Source organism: Anabrus simplex, chromosome 2 (genome assembly GCF_040414725.1).
Source record: "Anabrus simplex isolate iqAnaSimp1 chromosome 2, ASM4041472v1, whole genome shotgun sequence".
In the NCBI taxonomy this organism is placed as follows: domain Eukaryota; kingdom Metazoa; phylum Arthropoda; class Insecta; order Orthoptera; family Tettigoniidae; genus Anabrus; species Anabrus simplex.
Window position 1 is genome coordinate 587,589,373 of NC_090266.1, and position 17,461 is coordinate 587,606,833.

Here is a 17,461-nt window from a genome sequence, read left to right on the forward strand (position 1 = left end):
AAGTAATAAATTGAACTAATTTTTCAATTCTTTCACCCCCTACCCCCCGTTAAGAGTTTTTTCGAAAACCAAAGAATACATGTTTCCTTACTTTTAAGCAGATTCTAAATACAAATTTTCACGTCTGCAACATGTTAACGTTTTGAGATATACTGTAGATATTCTCATTTTAAAAATTCACCCCCTTTTTCAGTTCCCCTGAAGTGGATTCTCCGAAAAATGTATTTATATTTCTTTACTTTTACAGGAAATTCCAAATACCACTTTTCAAATCTGTAATATGTTACGTGTCTGAGGGAATTTGCAGAAATAGTTTTTGTAATTCACCCCGTTTGTCACTCCTGTTCACCCCCTATTCATCGGATTATCCAAAAACACAAAAATATTTGTTTCTTTATTTTCAAAGGAGATTCCAAATACCAATTTTCATGTCGTAACATCTTCAGTTTTTGAAATAAAACTCTCTTCATGAAAGGTGTTCAACCATTTTCCCCCCTTCTTCACCCCCTTAATGGGATTTTCCAAAAAAATACATGTTTCTTTATTTTTAAAGGAGATTCCAAATACCAATTTTTACGTCTGTAAACTTTTAAGTTTTTGTGATATAAATATCGTCATTTTAAAAATTCACCCCCCCCTTTTCACCCCCTTAGCGACGGAATATCAAAAACTCCCTTGGTGAGCACCTACACCCTAATATAAATATATCACCAAAACTTCATTTCTTTATGTCCAGTAGTTTTGGCTCGGCGATGATGAATCTGTCAGTCAGTCAGTCAGTCAGGACATGTTATTTTATATATATATAGATTGGGCTCAAGATCGGAGAGCAACGAGGCCGGACTATCAATTCAATATCCTCCTTGCTCGCAAATCAGTCTAGAATCAATTGAGATGTGCGAACTGGATGATTATCGTGCAGAAATTGAAGAATGCTATCAGGACACAATAACCTAGTGTAAAGAACCATGTGACGTCCCAGTAACGATTTATTATTATGCTGTCTCAATGTTTGACGAATCGGATGGATTGTGTCCAGTCAACGACGTGAAATCCATCCCCAACATGACAGAGTGTCGACCATGGCGGGCACGAATGGCGATGTATCTTTGGTTGAAGGGGGTGACAGGAGGACGATAAACCAACGTGGGTCCTTCCTTTGTAGTAGCAAAGGTGACTTCTTCACAAAAGATTGTCTTTTCCAGTCCCGGTCACGATTCCCTACTGCAAACTCTAAAAGTTAGTCTATATGCTACTCCTTAAGAACCACGTCTAGATCTCAAATTGGCGACGATTTCTCGCGGTTTGGTCGGGGCCAGGAAAAGTTAACAACTGCTTTCAAAGTAGCAGCTGTATAAAAGGGATTCCTTTCAACGTCCGTCATTAATCCGGCGTCCTGGTGTTGAAATTTTCCTTCCATTACTCCCAACTTTTCGGGCAAAATTACCCGAACGTCGATAATTTTGTGCCGATCTCCGAACTGTGCTTTCTGAAAGGTGGAAACGTCTACCTGCTTCGGATGCTCAAAAGCCAAGTTCAATCACAGCCTGTATTACACTCTCTTTCGTTCTTTCGTCACTTGCAAAGTTTCAGGCAGAAATAGCGTCGTTGGTAATCCCGTACATTATTAGCTTCTGTCTAGGTCAAAGTATTTTCTTCTCCTTCTTGATCTGTTTACCCTCCAGGATCGGTTTTTCCCTCGGATTCAGTGAGGGATCCCACCTCTACCGCCACAAGGGCAGTGTCCTGGAGCTTCAGACTCTGGGTCAGGGGATACATCTGGGGAGGATGACCAGTACCTCGCCCAGGCGGCCTCAATTGCTATGCTGAACAGGAGCCTTGCGGGGGGATGGGAAGTTTGGAAGGGAAAGACAAGGAAGAGGGAAGGAAGCGGCCGTGGCCTTAAGTTAGGTACCATCCCGGTATTTGCCTGGAGGAGAAGTTGGAAACCACGGAAAACCAGTTCCAGGACGGCTGAGATGGGAATCGAACCCACTTCTACTCAGTTGACCTCCCGAGGCTGAGTGGGCCCCGTTCCAGCCCTCGTAACACCTTTCAAATTTCGTGGCAGAGCCGGGAATCGAACCCGGGCCTCCACTACACCACAGAGGCGGACACGTCGAAGTATTCACATGATACAAATATAAATGTTAGGATTGGAGGTGAATAATATGAATACATGTGAAGTCTTATTAATTACAACATTATTTGTAGACATACATTCCAAAGATTTAAAAGAAAATATAGTTCATGACCTTGACCTCAGAGCCGTAGCTTGTTTTTTAAAGAGAGTAACTCTACGTTGGTGATAAGTTGAGAAATACTATTGCGGCTGCAGCTGCTACTAAATATAAACATAATATTATTGCCATAACATTTGACTAGCATTGTTAAATAAGTAAAAAATAAAAATAAAAAATAAAATAAATTAAATAAGAGAGCATTATTAAGTAATCAGAATATAATGTAAATGAATGTTAAGTTGTAGTGATTCTACAGTTGCGTTGAATTGCATTAGCCCGAAGTAAATCCGATATAGCTCAGGTGGAAGAACGTCGGACTTTAGATAGCAACGTCGCAGGTTCAAATCCTCACCGCTCCTTTTTAAATTTCGCTACATCAGCACTTTACGGCTGTTCCACGAGAAGCAGACATTTAGTGATTCCTCCTTAAAGAGCACTGTTAAAAATGCTTCAACTATGCAGATACAAGCGCATGCATCATGTACGGAAGAAGAAAAACTAACACTAGTATCATGCACCTGTATTGTTTCGAAACTAACATTTTCTTTCTTTCTTTCTTTCTTTCTTTCTTTCTTTCTTTCTTTCTTTCTTTCTTTCTTTCTTTCTTCCTTCCTACTTCCAGCCCACCAGGGTTGGTATTTACCTCGAACGCAGCGAGGAATCCCACCTCTACCACCTCAGGGGCAGTGTTGTGGAGCATGACACTTTGGGTCCGGGGATACAACTGTGCAGGAGGACCAGTACCTCGCCCAGGCGGCCTCACCTGCTATGCTAAACAGGGACCTTGTGTGGGGGGATGGGACGATTGGAAGGGATAGACAAGGAAGAGGGAAGGGAACGGCTGTGTCCTTTAGTTAGTTACCGTCCCGGCTTTTGCCTGGAAAAGCAATGGGAAACCACGGATAACCACTTCGAGGATGGCTGAGGAGTGAATCGAACGCCCTTCTGCTCAGTTGACCTCCCGAGGCTGAGTGGACCACATTCCAGCTCTCGTACCACTTTTCAAATTTCGTGGCAGAGCCTGGAATCGAACCCGTGCCTCCGGGGGTAGAAACTATTCACACTAACCACAAAACCTCAGTGACATCTGAACTCCCTCCCTTCTTCGCGCTACTAAACTAATTCACAAAGTAGATAGAAACAAATCACTATACATAAAGAAGCATTCAAACACACATCGTAAAAATAGACCAGCCAAACCTAACTCACCCACCACACAATCTGAAAAATCCCCTTCTTCACGCAATGTAAATTATAGTGAAACATAATTTCACACTAATTTTCATTAGCTCTTAATGATTCCCACTGGAGTTTATTCTGACGCAAAGCACGTATGGAATATTGGTCATGTTATTCTTATCAGGATTAAATTCTATGAATTTAAGCTTCTGCTTGCCAATCAAGACCATCATCACTACGGTATCACTAAAAATAAAGACACACAAGATACTCTTTAATCCATCCAAAGTCGTGGTCGTCCATTCATTCTATTACACACCAAGACAAGCCACGGACAGGTAGCATACCCCATTCTCCACAGAACTAACAGATATTCCCGCCTCCCCTCACACCCCACAGACATGTGCGTTAGCAAACCACGATACCAAGCAACGAACATAGACTCAGTCCAGCTTTTGGCGCCAAAGAAAGCTGTTCACGGATAATTACACAAATTGTCTCAACATTACCTAAACGCCAACAAAAAGGCCTCCAGATTCATAATTTATCTCATTTGTTTCATAATATCACTAATTCGGAATCACTGACAAGTTTAATCAACGTAAACAATATTGTACATAATATATTATACATGCATGTTTAAAAGTGGTTTGTTAGAATCTGAGGATGTTCTTGTAGAACGAAACATGTCATTCCACTTATAATTGCTCATTTGTACATGTTGTTGTTAATTAGTCTGTCGACAGTACAAGTGAAATTTGCTCAATGTTGCTGTATCTTGTGCTTGGCGAGTTAAAAATATGTTATAGGAAGTGTTCTATTTGTGTCCGACAGGCTAAAAAGCTTATAAAGTACAATTATCGTAGGAACCACTACATAACAAACAATACAATACAGTTTAACAAGTCTATTTTGCCAATTGTTTTGTAGTTAGTCAAAAGCATTTCTTGTAATGTGATTGAGTTCTAGTTTAAAAATAATATTACTGAAGAAATTTTGTAAGAGAGAGGAAGGAAATAACTTATAGCTAGATATAACTTATTTTAGTAATATAGTCTATGTATTCATCATTCGTTTCATTTCTCAACTACGATGCTATATTTTGTAATTATTGATTGGGTATGTGTTCAAAATACATTCTCTGACCTGGTCAATGTAAGCTGGGAGAATTAAATTAAACAGTTTAAATTTTTCAGTCCATGCACGTGATAGGCTTCATTGCCCAAAGTGTTCCTGTGTGTTCACCCACATATCAGATCCTCCTTTCTTACTATTTCTCCTTTTTCCAGGATATGTTTGGTTATGCTTTACGTCATCCTAAAGTGCCGGCTCGTAATGGAATAGTTAACCGATCTGGACTAACACCGTTAACACTTGCCTGTAAATTGGGGCGAGCTGAAGTGTTTCGAGAGATGTTGGAACTTAGCGCACGAGAATTCTGGCGCTACAGTAATATTACTTGCTCGGCATATCCTTTGAATGCACTAGACACATTACTCCCAGATGGCAGAACAAGTAAGAAATTTTCGCTTTTTTATTATTATAGTATTCTTGACAGTTTAAGAAGCATCTTTTAATACTTCGGATTTTCGGAATTTGTAAGAATTAAACTGCTTCATAAGAAATATTATATGATTTTCCCATCACACTGCATGGTACGGAGAATTAAATGAATATGCTGATGCCTGTTGCTTATGTCAGCATGATATTCTAATTTCCCTCTACCTCTATGCGGGACGAATGTGACTCCTTCTCAATTTACCTTGTCCCTATTCCATTCCTCATCCGTCTCAGACCCTATTGGCCTATGCATTTTCCCGTTTCTTTTTGCTGGTAGTTTAACGTCGCACTAACTCCTGAAAGCCGTTCGGTAACGCGAAGGTGGGTAAGGCCTAGGAATGAGAAAGAAGGCACCGTGGCTTTATTAACGCACAGGTGTGAAAATAGGAAACAACGGAGACTTTGGGTCGGGGATAAAACTGGGGAGTAGGACCAGTACCTCGCCCAGGCAGCCTCACCTGCTATGCTGAACAGGATCCTTGCGGGGGATGGGAAGATCGGAAGGGATATACAAAGAAGAGGGAAGGAGGTGGTCGTGGCTTTAAGGTAGGTACCATCCCGGCATTTGCCTGGAGAAGAAGTGGGAAACCACGGAAAACCACTTCGAGGATGGCTGAGGTGGGAATCGAACCCACTTGTACTCAGTTGACCTCACGAGGCTGAGTGTACCCGGTCCCATCCCTCGTACCACTTTTCAAATTTCGTGGCAGAGCCGGGAATCGAACCCGGACCTCCGGAGGTGGCAGCTAATCATACTAACCACTACACCACAGAGGCGGACCCATTTGTATTTCTATAGAATTTTATGCATTCATTCGGTTTATTATATGCCAACTATCTCAGGCTATTTTGTATCTTTTCTCATATATTTCCGTTTTGTTCCTTGAGCCTTCATTTCTCACTCTTTCAATCCTTGTGTTCTGTAACATCACAATAATCAATTCCCTAGCGTCCCGCTGGTGTAACGTTCGCTCTTTGGACCTTCGATCACCATTTCGACGGTCCCTTACTTCTAAGTTTGCCGGGATGAGTAGCTCAGACGGTAGAGCGCTGGCCTTCTGAGACCAACTTGGTAGGTTCGATCCTGGCTTAGTCCGGTGGTATTTGAAGGTGCTCAAATACGTCAGTCTCGTGTCGGTAAATTTACTGGCACGTTACAGTCGTCTGTGAGACAGTGAGCTGAGCGGATGTGCCGAGTGGAGCGCGGAGCAATGGGTATCACGTTGACACAATATAGGATAGCGATCGGCAGATGGAACTGTAAAAAGGGAAGCAGAATGGAAACAAGAATGGAGTTAAAGGGTGAAAAAAGGAAGATGGTGGCTACGTTACTGGTGGCGGCGGTGGTGATGGTGTTGCTGATAATAGGAGGAGTAGAGATTAATCCCGGCCCAGGTCCAGTAGGTTCCATTGGATGGGAAGAGTACGAGGCGATTAGAGAGAAGATAAGAGAGGCTTGTCAGACGGAGCAAATAAAAGAAATGTTCCGAGAGTTATCCAGGGAATTTATGGACCTAAAATTGGGTGTCAAAGAAGATGTAAAGAAGATTTTGGAAGAGGAAGGGTGTAATAAAGATGAATTAGACCTATTGAAGCAGAAGGTAAGAAACCTGGAGTGGGACCTGAGAGAAACGAAGAGAGCAGTCGAGAAGAGTTTACAAGACAACGTAAGAAAAAATATCTTCATATACGGTGTCCAAGAAGAAGAAAGAGAGTCTAAAGTTGAACTAGTGTACAAAGTGGTAGAAGTTATCCAGAACAGGATGAAGATCAACTTCAGTGAAGTTGATATTGACGATGTACAGCGTGTGGGGAGAGTGAAAGGTAAGAGACCAATTAGAGTGAAATTACTATCGACACTGATGGCGGACATTGTAATAAGAAATTCGAGTAATCTGAAAGGAGAGAAAGTGTGGATAAAACGGGAGATGGACAGGGAAGCCATAGAGAAGAACAGAATTCTGAATAAACATTTAAGAGAGGCAAGAAAACAAGGTCTTAAGGCATATATTAGAGGGCAGCAGCTGGTGGTTGGAAACGGAAGGTGGAATCGAGTGTGGGGGGCGGGAAGGCTGAAAAAACTTGATGAAGAACACCAACAGCAGCAGAACGTGTCCTTGGTAACAGTGGAAGTAGCAAGGAAGGTCAGTGACGTAGAAAGGAGTGATATTACGGAAGTGAGCGAAGTCCACATCACATCAGGTGCGGGAAGTAGGGATGTGCTGAACAGCAGTGCCAGCAACCAGGGGGGCGGAAATGGAGAGTCCTTGAAGAGTCATCACAACACAGAGATGGAGGAAGCAAGTAATGTGCCACAACTGGTGAGGAGTACAGTGAAAATTGTGAATGAAGGTAACAGTAGGCAGGGTAAGAATGCATCCTCTCCGAGTAAAAGGAACACAGAAAATAAAATGGAAAAAAGACAGGCGCTAAATAAGGAAAGATCATTAAGTTTGAAAGATCTGTGGGGTAAGAAAAAAGGCGTAGGTATGGAGAAAGGGAAGGATGACGGGAGAAAAGAGGACGAGGAGAGATCTGGAGAGGACTCACAGGGAAGAGTGACAAGGAGTAGAGGTGGAAATGGAGAAGCACAGGTGCAAAGAGTGGGAGGGAATAAATAACTAGAGATGGCGATAGGGTTGTGGAATATTGAGGGGTTGATGGGGAAGATAGGGAATAAAAAATTGGAGAAAACAGTAAAGGAGTATGAGATTATTGCCCTAGTAGAGACGTGGTTAGGAAAAGGGATAGAAATTGAATGGGATGGGTATAGAGTAGTCAACGTGATAAAAGAAAAAAGGGGGAGAATGGGAAGAAATCCGGGTGGGATAACAGTTTTAATAAAAAATGAGTTAGTAGAGAGAGTAGAGAGAATACAGAATGAGGTAGAAGGGGTGGTATGGCTGAGAATTAAAAGGGGAAATGATGCGAAGGAGGCAATTTGCCTGGCTCTATTATACAACCATCCTAAAGACTCAACTTATGCTAATAAAACATTTTTTGAAGAACTGATTGAAGAAATAAACAAAATGAAAGGATTATATGTGGAAGATGGAATGATATTGTTAGGGGATTGGAATGCAAGAGTGAGTAATAGGGTACCCGATTATGGGAGAGAGGATAAGGAAGTGAGTGAGTACAGAAAAAATAGTAAAGACAAAGATATAAATAGCTATGGGGTAAGATTATTAGAGTTATGTGCTATAGAAAAATTATATATTTTAAATGGATGGATGAAGGGAGATAGTAATGGTGAACTGACATTCATCTCATCGAAGGGCGGGAGTGTAGTAGATATAGGAGTTAGCACGGAAATAGCTCTAAAGAAGATAATAAGTTTTGAGGTGACAGAAAGTGTGATAACAGAAGAACATATGCCCATCAAGTTAAAATTAAGGGGGGAGTATGATGGAGTGAAGAGAAGGGTAGGAAAAAGAGATAGGTATAAGGAGGGATGGAAGTACATTTGGAATGATACCACGATCGAGAGATTGAGAACAGAGTTAAAAGAGAGTGAAGAAAGTATAAGGGTTGAAAGTGAAAGGATGTTGGAAGGAGGGGATGTGGATGAAGTTTTAAAACTAATAGAACGCCCAGTATGGAAGGTGGGTAAGAAAGTGAGAATAAGGGAAGAGATAGACAGAAGCATAGGCGCGGGGTGGTTTGATGAAGAGTGTAAGAGGAAACGAATGGTTGTAATGACAGCTCTAGCGGACTTCAAGAAAAGAGGGGAACAAGGGAAAAGAGAGGATTATTGTAAATTAAGAAGAGATTACAAGAAGTTACTAAATGAGAAAACAAAAGTGCTGGAAAGAGGCGGAAGCTGAGAAAGTGAACAGGTATTGCAAAGAGAAAAGATTTGATAGGGTTTGGGAAACTATAAATAAGATAAAGAGAACTAGATCGACAGGGGGAGGAACAATGATAACAGAAAATGAGTGGATAGGATATTTTGCAGAGCTTTTGGGTGGGAGGGGAGAAGGTCAGGGGGGTATGGAAAAGACGTATATTGTAAAGGAAGTACAAACAGGAGTACAGTTACTAGATGAGGAGATAACAAGTCAGGAAATAGTTAGGGTGTTAAGTAAAGTAAAAACCAAAACAGCGGGTGGGGCAAATGGTATTACTAACAGGATATGGAAGGAAGTAGGAGCAAATGAAGTAATGTTGAAAGTGATGGTGAATTTTTTAACAAGATATGGGAAACGAATAAATTCCCTAGCGAGTGGAGAAAAGGAGTACTTTGTCCTATATATAAGAACAAAGGAAGTCGAAGTGATCCAAACAACTATAGAGGAATAACACTCCTGGACTCGCTGTCGAAGGTATATACAGGAATTTTAGCTAATAGGATTATAAATTGGGCAGAGAAATATGGAAGGATTTCGGACTATCAAAATGGATTTCGTAAAGAGAAAAATACTGTGGATAATATATGGATTTTGGATACTTTAATTACGAAGTATGTGAAAATAGCAGGGAAGAGATTATATGTAGCAGCAGTAGATTTAGAGAAAGCCTTTGATGCAGTGAATAGAGAGGCGTTATTTACTAGATTAAGAGAGGTTGTGTTATCGGAAAAAATGAGGCTGGCAATAGAAGGAATATATGAGAAAGTATTGGTGATGATTAAACTAAAAGGGGGTGGGCTGAGTAAGTGTATGGAATCGAAAAGGGGTGTGAGGCAGGGTTGTAAGCTATCACCCATATTATTTCTACTGTTTATAAATAATATATTGGATAGACATGGAGGCGAGAGATGGCAATGCCCTTGGATTGGGAAGAGGGAGATACCGGGGCTGCTATTTGCAGACGATTTATTGATCTTGGCATTAACAGCTAAGGGGTTGCAGGAAGGACTAAATGAGGTAGTGGAATATACTAGAAGATGGGCACTCAAGATAAATGTACGGAAGACGCAGATAATGATATGTAGGAAGAGGAAAGCCAAAAAAGAAAAGAAATTCTAGACAGTCGAGCAGCAAGAAATCAGACCAGAAAAAAATAGAGTATTTAGGAGTTATAATTAGTAGTAACGGCACGTGGGAAAATCAGATTAGAAGAGCCAGATATAAATGGAGGGGAGCACTGGCAGTAGTGGGGATATTAGAAAATAAATTTCCGGATATAAAGTACAAAATACAGAGATTGGTGTTCCAATCAATGGTCAAAGGAAAAATGTTATATGGGGCAGAAATATGGGGATTAGAGGAAAATAGAAAAGAACTAAACCAGGTGGTGGCGAAATTTAGTAAGATTATTATGGGAGTCCCAAACTGTACTGCAAATGTGGGGGCTAGATTAGTATGTAAAGAATCGATAGACACTACTATAGCCAAGAGGGTGATGAAGTATTGGATGAGATTGGAAGAAGGGAAGGGAGGGGATTTAGTACAAGACACATATAGGTTCCAGAAAAATATGGAGAACGAGAGGTATTGGGTAAATAAGTGCAAAAATAAATTACGAAAACTGGGGTTAGGAGATATAGGATATGAGAGGTGGAGAGAGAAGAAAGAATGGGTATGGAGAAGGGTTATAAGGAGAGTTGCCGATATAGAGAGACAGAGTTTAATAATGGAATGTAGAGAAAGAGCCTCACTATCAGTATTTAATAAATTGTTAGAAATCATGAACCCGAAAATCGAAGTGGAGGACCGGAAGGGCAAGAGAGGTCTATACTGGTGGATTTTTGGAACTCCTACAAACAGAGGGTGGATAGGTACAGAAAATGCAGGTAGATGTATTCTGTGCGGAGAAAAATGGTCGGACCTACATATATTCATCGAATGTAGGGAGTTAGAAGAGTTGAAAAAGAAAGCGTTGAGTAAAAAAGAGATAGAAAAAGTAGAAAAAATTGAAAAGATGACGGTTTGGCTGGCCAGAGAATGGGGAAGAGGAACAAATATTTCGAAATATTTAAATATGGTTCGAATGAGATTTATAAAGAAATTAAGAGAATAAGGGGTAAAAGAGTGTTACAGAGGAAGGAGAGGAAGGAGGTAGACGAAACTGCTAGGTTATATAAAAATTGAAGACAATAAGAGGAGTTTGAAGTACAATCTGATTGTATGATGAAAAGAAGATTTGTATATATTTGGAGAGGATTGCATGTGTGAGAGAACGGAGGTGGTAGTTAATGTTAGAAAGAAAAAAAAGAATAATAAAGTAACGAGGGATGTGAGTAAGAGGAACTGTTGGACTGTCTAGAAACGGAAATAAGCGGAAGAAAGAGAAGGAATAAGGGAAAGCCAGGTTTGATTGTTGGCAATTCGATGGTTTAAGATGTAAGTTCAAAAAAAATTAGAGAGTAGTTTTTAGTTTTAGTCTAAGACTCGTAGAGCTAGAGAATTGTCAACAAATACATTTGCAAACAGTGTTAGAATATGAATGATAGGGTTAGTGGACAAGAAAAGGTGTTTGGATAACATAATAGTAGATAATTTTAAACTCTGGCTTAAAAATTTTAATAAGTAATGAGTGGTCGTGAGGAAGAGGAACTGTTGGACTGTTTAGAGATGGAAAGGAATGATAAGTGATGTGAGGAAACAAGGAAAAGACAGATGTGATTTGTGGCAATTCGGTGGTCTAATATGTAAGTTAAACTATTAAAAAAAAAAAAGAATGCAATTAGGATAAGCAAGGAACTGGAAATAGTCAACAAGTGCGCTTGTATATAGTGTATACATATTAACTATACGGTATAGTGGAAAGTAGATAACTGTAAAAGTTAGCGAATAAGTATTATAAGAGAGATGGACAGAGGCAAGGAAGAGTAAGAGGGGAAGATTGGGGATGGAAGGGGGGAGGGGTATAAGAGACAGACGGGTTGGATGGTACAGTCCCATCCCTAGGTGAAAGAGGAAACATGTCCGCTCACAGAATAACAAGTGAATCAAGATGGTGGCAGAAAAGTAAGATGACACGATTATAGGCGGAGCAGTAGATAAATGCGTGATGGATCGTATGATGGACCGGAAACCGCCTCTACGATTAGCCACGTAAAATGAGGAGAGAAGTACGAGTAATAGGTGGGGGTAATATCTAACCCGGGAGGAGTGGCTGATAGCGGCCAGGGTGGGATGGCTCTCTCCTCACAGGGAATGCCGCATGCAGCCAAGGTTTTTTTTCTCTTTATGTTTAGTTAGCTGTAGATATGGGTTAGTACACTAGAATTAAGGTAGGGGATGCCCTTACATGCGGAGGAGTTCCTCGCATACCAGAGGCATCTCAATAGTTTTAGACAAGTTGGTGCAGTGTTAGGCTGGATTCCGCCGACATTGACACCACTAAATAAGTAGAGTAGATAGTAATTGTTTTGTTTGGTTTATATTATTTTGTGCGATTTTTTTGGGTTCTTAGTTAATAGTTTTAGTGTAGATAGTTAGAGCTTTATATTATATATAATAGTATGTTAGTTTATATTGTTTTGTTTGCTTTTTTTGGGTTCATGTGTATTTTATGCTCTTTATTGTCTGTAACCGATGGTGCAAACTAGGGTGGCAATAAAGAGTTATCTATCTATCTATCTATCTATCTATCTACTGGCACGTTAAAGAACTCCTGCGGGACAAAATTCCGGCACCTCGGCGTCTCCAAAAACCGTAAAGGTAGTTAGTGGGACGTAAAATAAATAACATTATTATTATTTATTATACGTACTTCTAAGTTAGAGCTGATAGCATCCTGCCATCATTGTTTTGTTGTGATGCTTGTTGTTTAAAGGGGCCTAACATGTAGGTCATCGGCCCCATCATTGTTTTAGTCTACCTCATAGTCGTTAGCCGGCCCCGTGGTGTAGGGATAGCGTGCCTGCCTCTTACACGGAGGCCCCGGGATCGATTCCCGGCCAGGTCAGGGATTTTTGCCTGGACCTGGGGGCTGGTTCGAGGTCCACTCAGCCTACGTGATGAGAATTGAAGAGCTATCTGACGGTGAGATAGCGGCCCCGGTCTCGAAAGCCAAGAATAACGGCCGAGAGGATTCGTCGTGCTGACCACACGACACCTCGTAATCTGCAGGCCTTCGAGCTGAGCAGCGGTCGCTTGGTAGGTCAAGGCCCTTCAAGGGCTGTAGTGCCATGGGGTTTGGTTTGGTTTGGTTTCATAGTCGTTAGCCGTTGGCCTTAAGGTGGTAGAATATGTTAGTAACTCTGCCAGGAGCGCCACGTGAAATTAATTCAAACCATAGTAACCACATTCCGTGTATTTTCTCGTGAATTACAGTGACGCCAAACTGCTGTTTGAGAGTGTCGTTAAGGAAATGGCCTAGGCGTGAAATTCCCATTGTGTATGGAACCGTACACATTTTCATAGTGTGAAGACAGTGCTAGGTGTCTTAGGTTTTTGGCCAGTACTCCAGTCCGCAGAAGGCCGGTAAACGAAAAACAGTTCCGCTGATCTTCGACTTCGAGTGAACTCACCTATTTTATTAATTAAAATAATTGGAACTTTCATCTACCTCAGTAAGTTCGTACCATATTATCATCAATTCGGCCGTTATTCTGCAAAAAAGGATCTCAGCCACGGGAACAGGTCAGATCATCACTACGGACTAAAATTTTACAAGAAACGTAGCTAAAATTGTACCATAATCCATGGCGCTACAGCTCTCATCAACCTTGATCTGCCAAAGGACCGCTGCTGGACTCGGAGACCTGCAGATTATGAGGTGACACGTGATCAGTGCGACGAATCATCTCGGCAGTTATTCTTAGCTTACTAGACCCGGACTGCTATCTCACCGTAAGCTAGCTCCAGCCTTCAGATCTAGATAGAAATCCCTGAATATTCCAGGAATTGATCCCGGGGACTCACGATAAGAATCAGGCTCGCTAACCCTAGACCAAGAGGCCAGCGGGCCAGCAACATACTAATCAGAAAATAAATTTCTGCTACCTGCTTTTGATTTTCGTCCTTATTTGTTACTGAGCTGCGTTTGCCATAAGTGTGTAATTCGGGTTGACACGTCACCAGCTTCCCTTTAGCCTTCATTTTATAAATTTATTCCATAGTATATTCTGTACTCTGTGCTGGAAAACATTCCCAAGTTGTATCCTCCTACTGATGCTTCACTCGTGCACCATACTTACTGGAAGCTCCCGAACGGTTCATGGATATAACTGGCTCTATATTACGACATTCATACACATTCCAAGAATACTTCATATGAGTGAGGTAAGGGGAACAATCTGGCCAGTTCAAGCGTGTGATATCATGAGTTTTCAGCTTCATCCACGTATACAGTTTGATATGGGTGGGCGTTACCATAATTAAATGGTAACTTATTTCATTCCGCCTCTGTGGTGTAGTGGTTAGCGTGATTAGCTGCCACCCCCGGAGGCCCGGGTTCGATTCCCGGCTCTGCCACAAAATTTGAAAAGTGGTACGAGGGCTGGAACGGGGTCCACTCAGCCTCGGGAGGTCAACTAAGTAGAGGTGGGTTCGATTCCCACCTCAGCCATCCTGGAAGTGGTTTTCCGTGGTTTCCCACTTCTCCTCCAGGCAAATGCCGGGATGGTACCTCACTTAAGGCCACGGCCGCTTCCTTCCCTCTTCCTTGCCTGTCCCATCCAATCTCCCCATCCCTCTACAAGGCCCCTGTTCAGCATAGCAGGTGAGGCCGCCTGGGCGAGGTACTGGTCATTCTCCCCAGTTGTATCCCCCGACCCAAAGTCTGAAGCCTCCAGGACACTGCCCTTGAGGCGGTAGAGGTGGGATCCCTCGCTGAGTCCGAGGGAAAAGCCAACCCTGGAGGGTAAACAGATTAAGAAGAAGAACTTATTTCATCTATGAAGAGCCTGACATAATGTTCGAGGATGATGCCTGTGTGCTATATCGTAGTAAAGAAAAACACTCAAACAGATGGAAGAGCGTACGTGATCCCATCAGGACATCACTCCAAACCAATCTTCAAAACAGTCCTGTATAACGACATTAGCTACACTCTACATACACCGTACAGAGATCATAGCAAAGCTCAACCTAGACTTGTCTGTGAGCAGTGCATAGCTCCATTTTAATCAGCTTTAAGCTCGATATTCTTTTGTAAGACTCTAATCTGGCGGCATTTGGGGCAACAGTCAATCGGATGCATATCGCAGGTTTCTGGGCATACGATCTCACTTGATGCAGAGTCGGTATGCTATAAACCTACAAAATGTCCGTCCCTCTGACAGATGTCAGTTTCCTAGCTATGCTACAGACACCACCATAAGTATTCCTACACGTGTGGTGACGAACGGTGTGTAGCATTGAGTCAGCTGCTACACGATATTTGTTGGAGGACTGAGGGTATTACAAAACAATATATTCCTTTATTTGCGTACATCTAACATTTAAACAAAACTTGTACACAATTTCTAGTAACTTATTAAAGAAATAATGTCGAGAAACACAAAAAGCTATGATGTCAAAAGCATTCGTACAGGTACTATGTTTGTTGAGAACCAAATGAATGCAGTCACTTTCAAGGTTTCAATCAATCAATACTGATCTGCATTTAGGGCAGTCGCCCAGGTGGCAGATTCCCTATCTGTTGCTTTCCTAGCCTTTTCCGAAATGATTTCAAAGAAATTGGAAATTTATTGAACATCTCCCTTGGTAAGTTATTCCAATCCCTAACTCCCCTTCCTATAAATGAATATTTGCCCCAGTTTGTCCTCTTGAATTCCAAATTTATCTTCATATTGTGATCTTTCCTACTTTTATAAACGCCTTTCAAACTTATTCGTCTACTAATGTCATTCCACGCCATCTCTCCGCTGACAGCTCGGAACATACCACTTAGTCGAGCAGCTCTTCTTCTTTCTCTCAATTCTTCTCAACCCAAACATTGCAACATTTTTTTAACGCTACTCTTTTGTCGGAAATCACTCAGAACAAATCGAGCTGCTTTTCTTTGGATTTTTTCCAGTTCTTGAATCAGGTAATCCTGGTGAGGGTCCCATACACTGGAACCATACTCTAGTTGGGGTCTTACCAGAGACTTATATGCCCTCTCCTTTACATCCTTACTACAACCCCTAAACACCCTCATAACCATGTGCAGAGATCGGTACCCTTTATTTACAATCCCATTTATGTGATTACCCCAATGAAGATCTTTCCTTATGTTAACACCTAGATACTTACAATGATCCCCAAAAGGAACTTTCACCCCATCAACGCAGTAATTAAAACTGAGAGGACTTTTCCTATTTGTGAAACTCACAACCTGACTTTTAACCCCGTTTATCAACATACCATTGCCTGCTGTCCATCTCACAACATTTTCGAGGTCACGTTGCAGTTGCTCACAATCTTGTAACTTATTTATCACTCTATAGAGAATAACATCATCCGCAAAAAGCCTTACCTCCGATTCCACTCCTTTACTCATATCATTTATATATATAAGAAAACATCAAGGTCCGATAACACTGCCCTGAGGAACTCCCCTCTCAACTATTACAGGGTCAGACAAAACTTCACCTACTCTAACTCTCTGAGATCTATTTTCTAGAAATATAGCAACCCATTCAGTCACTCTTTTGTCTAGTCCAATTGCACTCATTTTTGCCAGTAGTCTCCCATGATCCACCCTATCAAATGCTTTAGACAGGTCAATCGCAATACCCTGTTGGGTTTCTCTTTGCTTTAATGACAGCTTGAAAACGCTGTGACATTGATTCGATGAGTTTTCGTTACCTCATTGGAAAGAGAGGCCCATTCTTCCTGCAAAGTCGTACCACGGTGGCCTTGCTCGTAATTTACCTTTTCCGTATCCTGGTCTCCTAAACGGTTCAATAGGATTAATATCCGAGGATTGAGGAGGGGCATGGAGCTGTTTTGGAACACTATACAACAGCCACAGTCTTATATTATGGGCGGTATGCTCGGAATCATTGTCGTGTTGGAACACGAAGTTGTTTTGGAGGTTCATTTATTCGGCGCTGGCAGCCAGAGTTGTCTTCAAAATGTCAGTATACATTTTGTAATATATTATACCGTCTATAATATGAAGCTTCCCTACTCCGGCAGCACTCATGCATCTCCAAACCAAGCATACCATTTTTATTCCATCTGACCCAAATGAGAAAATAAGTGTATTCTAAAACACGGGTGGTGCGTCGGGGTATTGTTTTGCGAAAGCCCATTCGCTTCAGAAACATAAAATTCTTGTGAGCAACTCGACTATTCTACCCTTCGTGTTTAATAGCACTGCGCACTGTGCTTTCAGGTACAGCAGTACCTTAATTTGATAGCTCTGCCACTATCTTTGGAGCAATTTATTTTGGATCTTTCTTAATCAGACACACCACTTTATTGCTTGACTCTGGCAGTCAGTTTGTCTGGACGTCCACTTCTTTTCATGTTTTGCACAGAGTAAGTAGCACAATCTATTATAGACTACACTGTCGATCGGGGTCTACCGACAAGCAATGAGATCTCCCGTGGCAGCTAATCACGCTAACCACTACACCACAGAGGCTTTCATGT

General features: G+C 41.5%; 1 protein-coding gene across 1 annotated transcript in view; it reads left to right on the top strand.

Annotated features, from left to right (window-relative positions):
- Positions 1 to 17,461, top strand: part of iav (transient receptor potential cation channel subfamily V iav) — a 262,128-nt gene that overhangs the window by 33,272 nt on the left and 211,395 nt on the right. Inside the window, exon 5 of the mRNA XM_068226013.1 lies at positions 4,712 to 4,937. Coding sequence (XP_068082114.1) covers positions 4,712 to 4,937 — 226 coding nt within the window. The remainder of the gene's footprint in view (positions 1 to 4,711; positions 4,938 to 17,461) is intronic.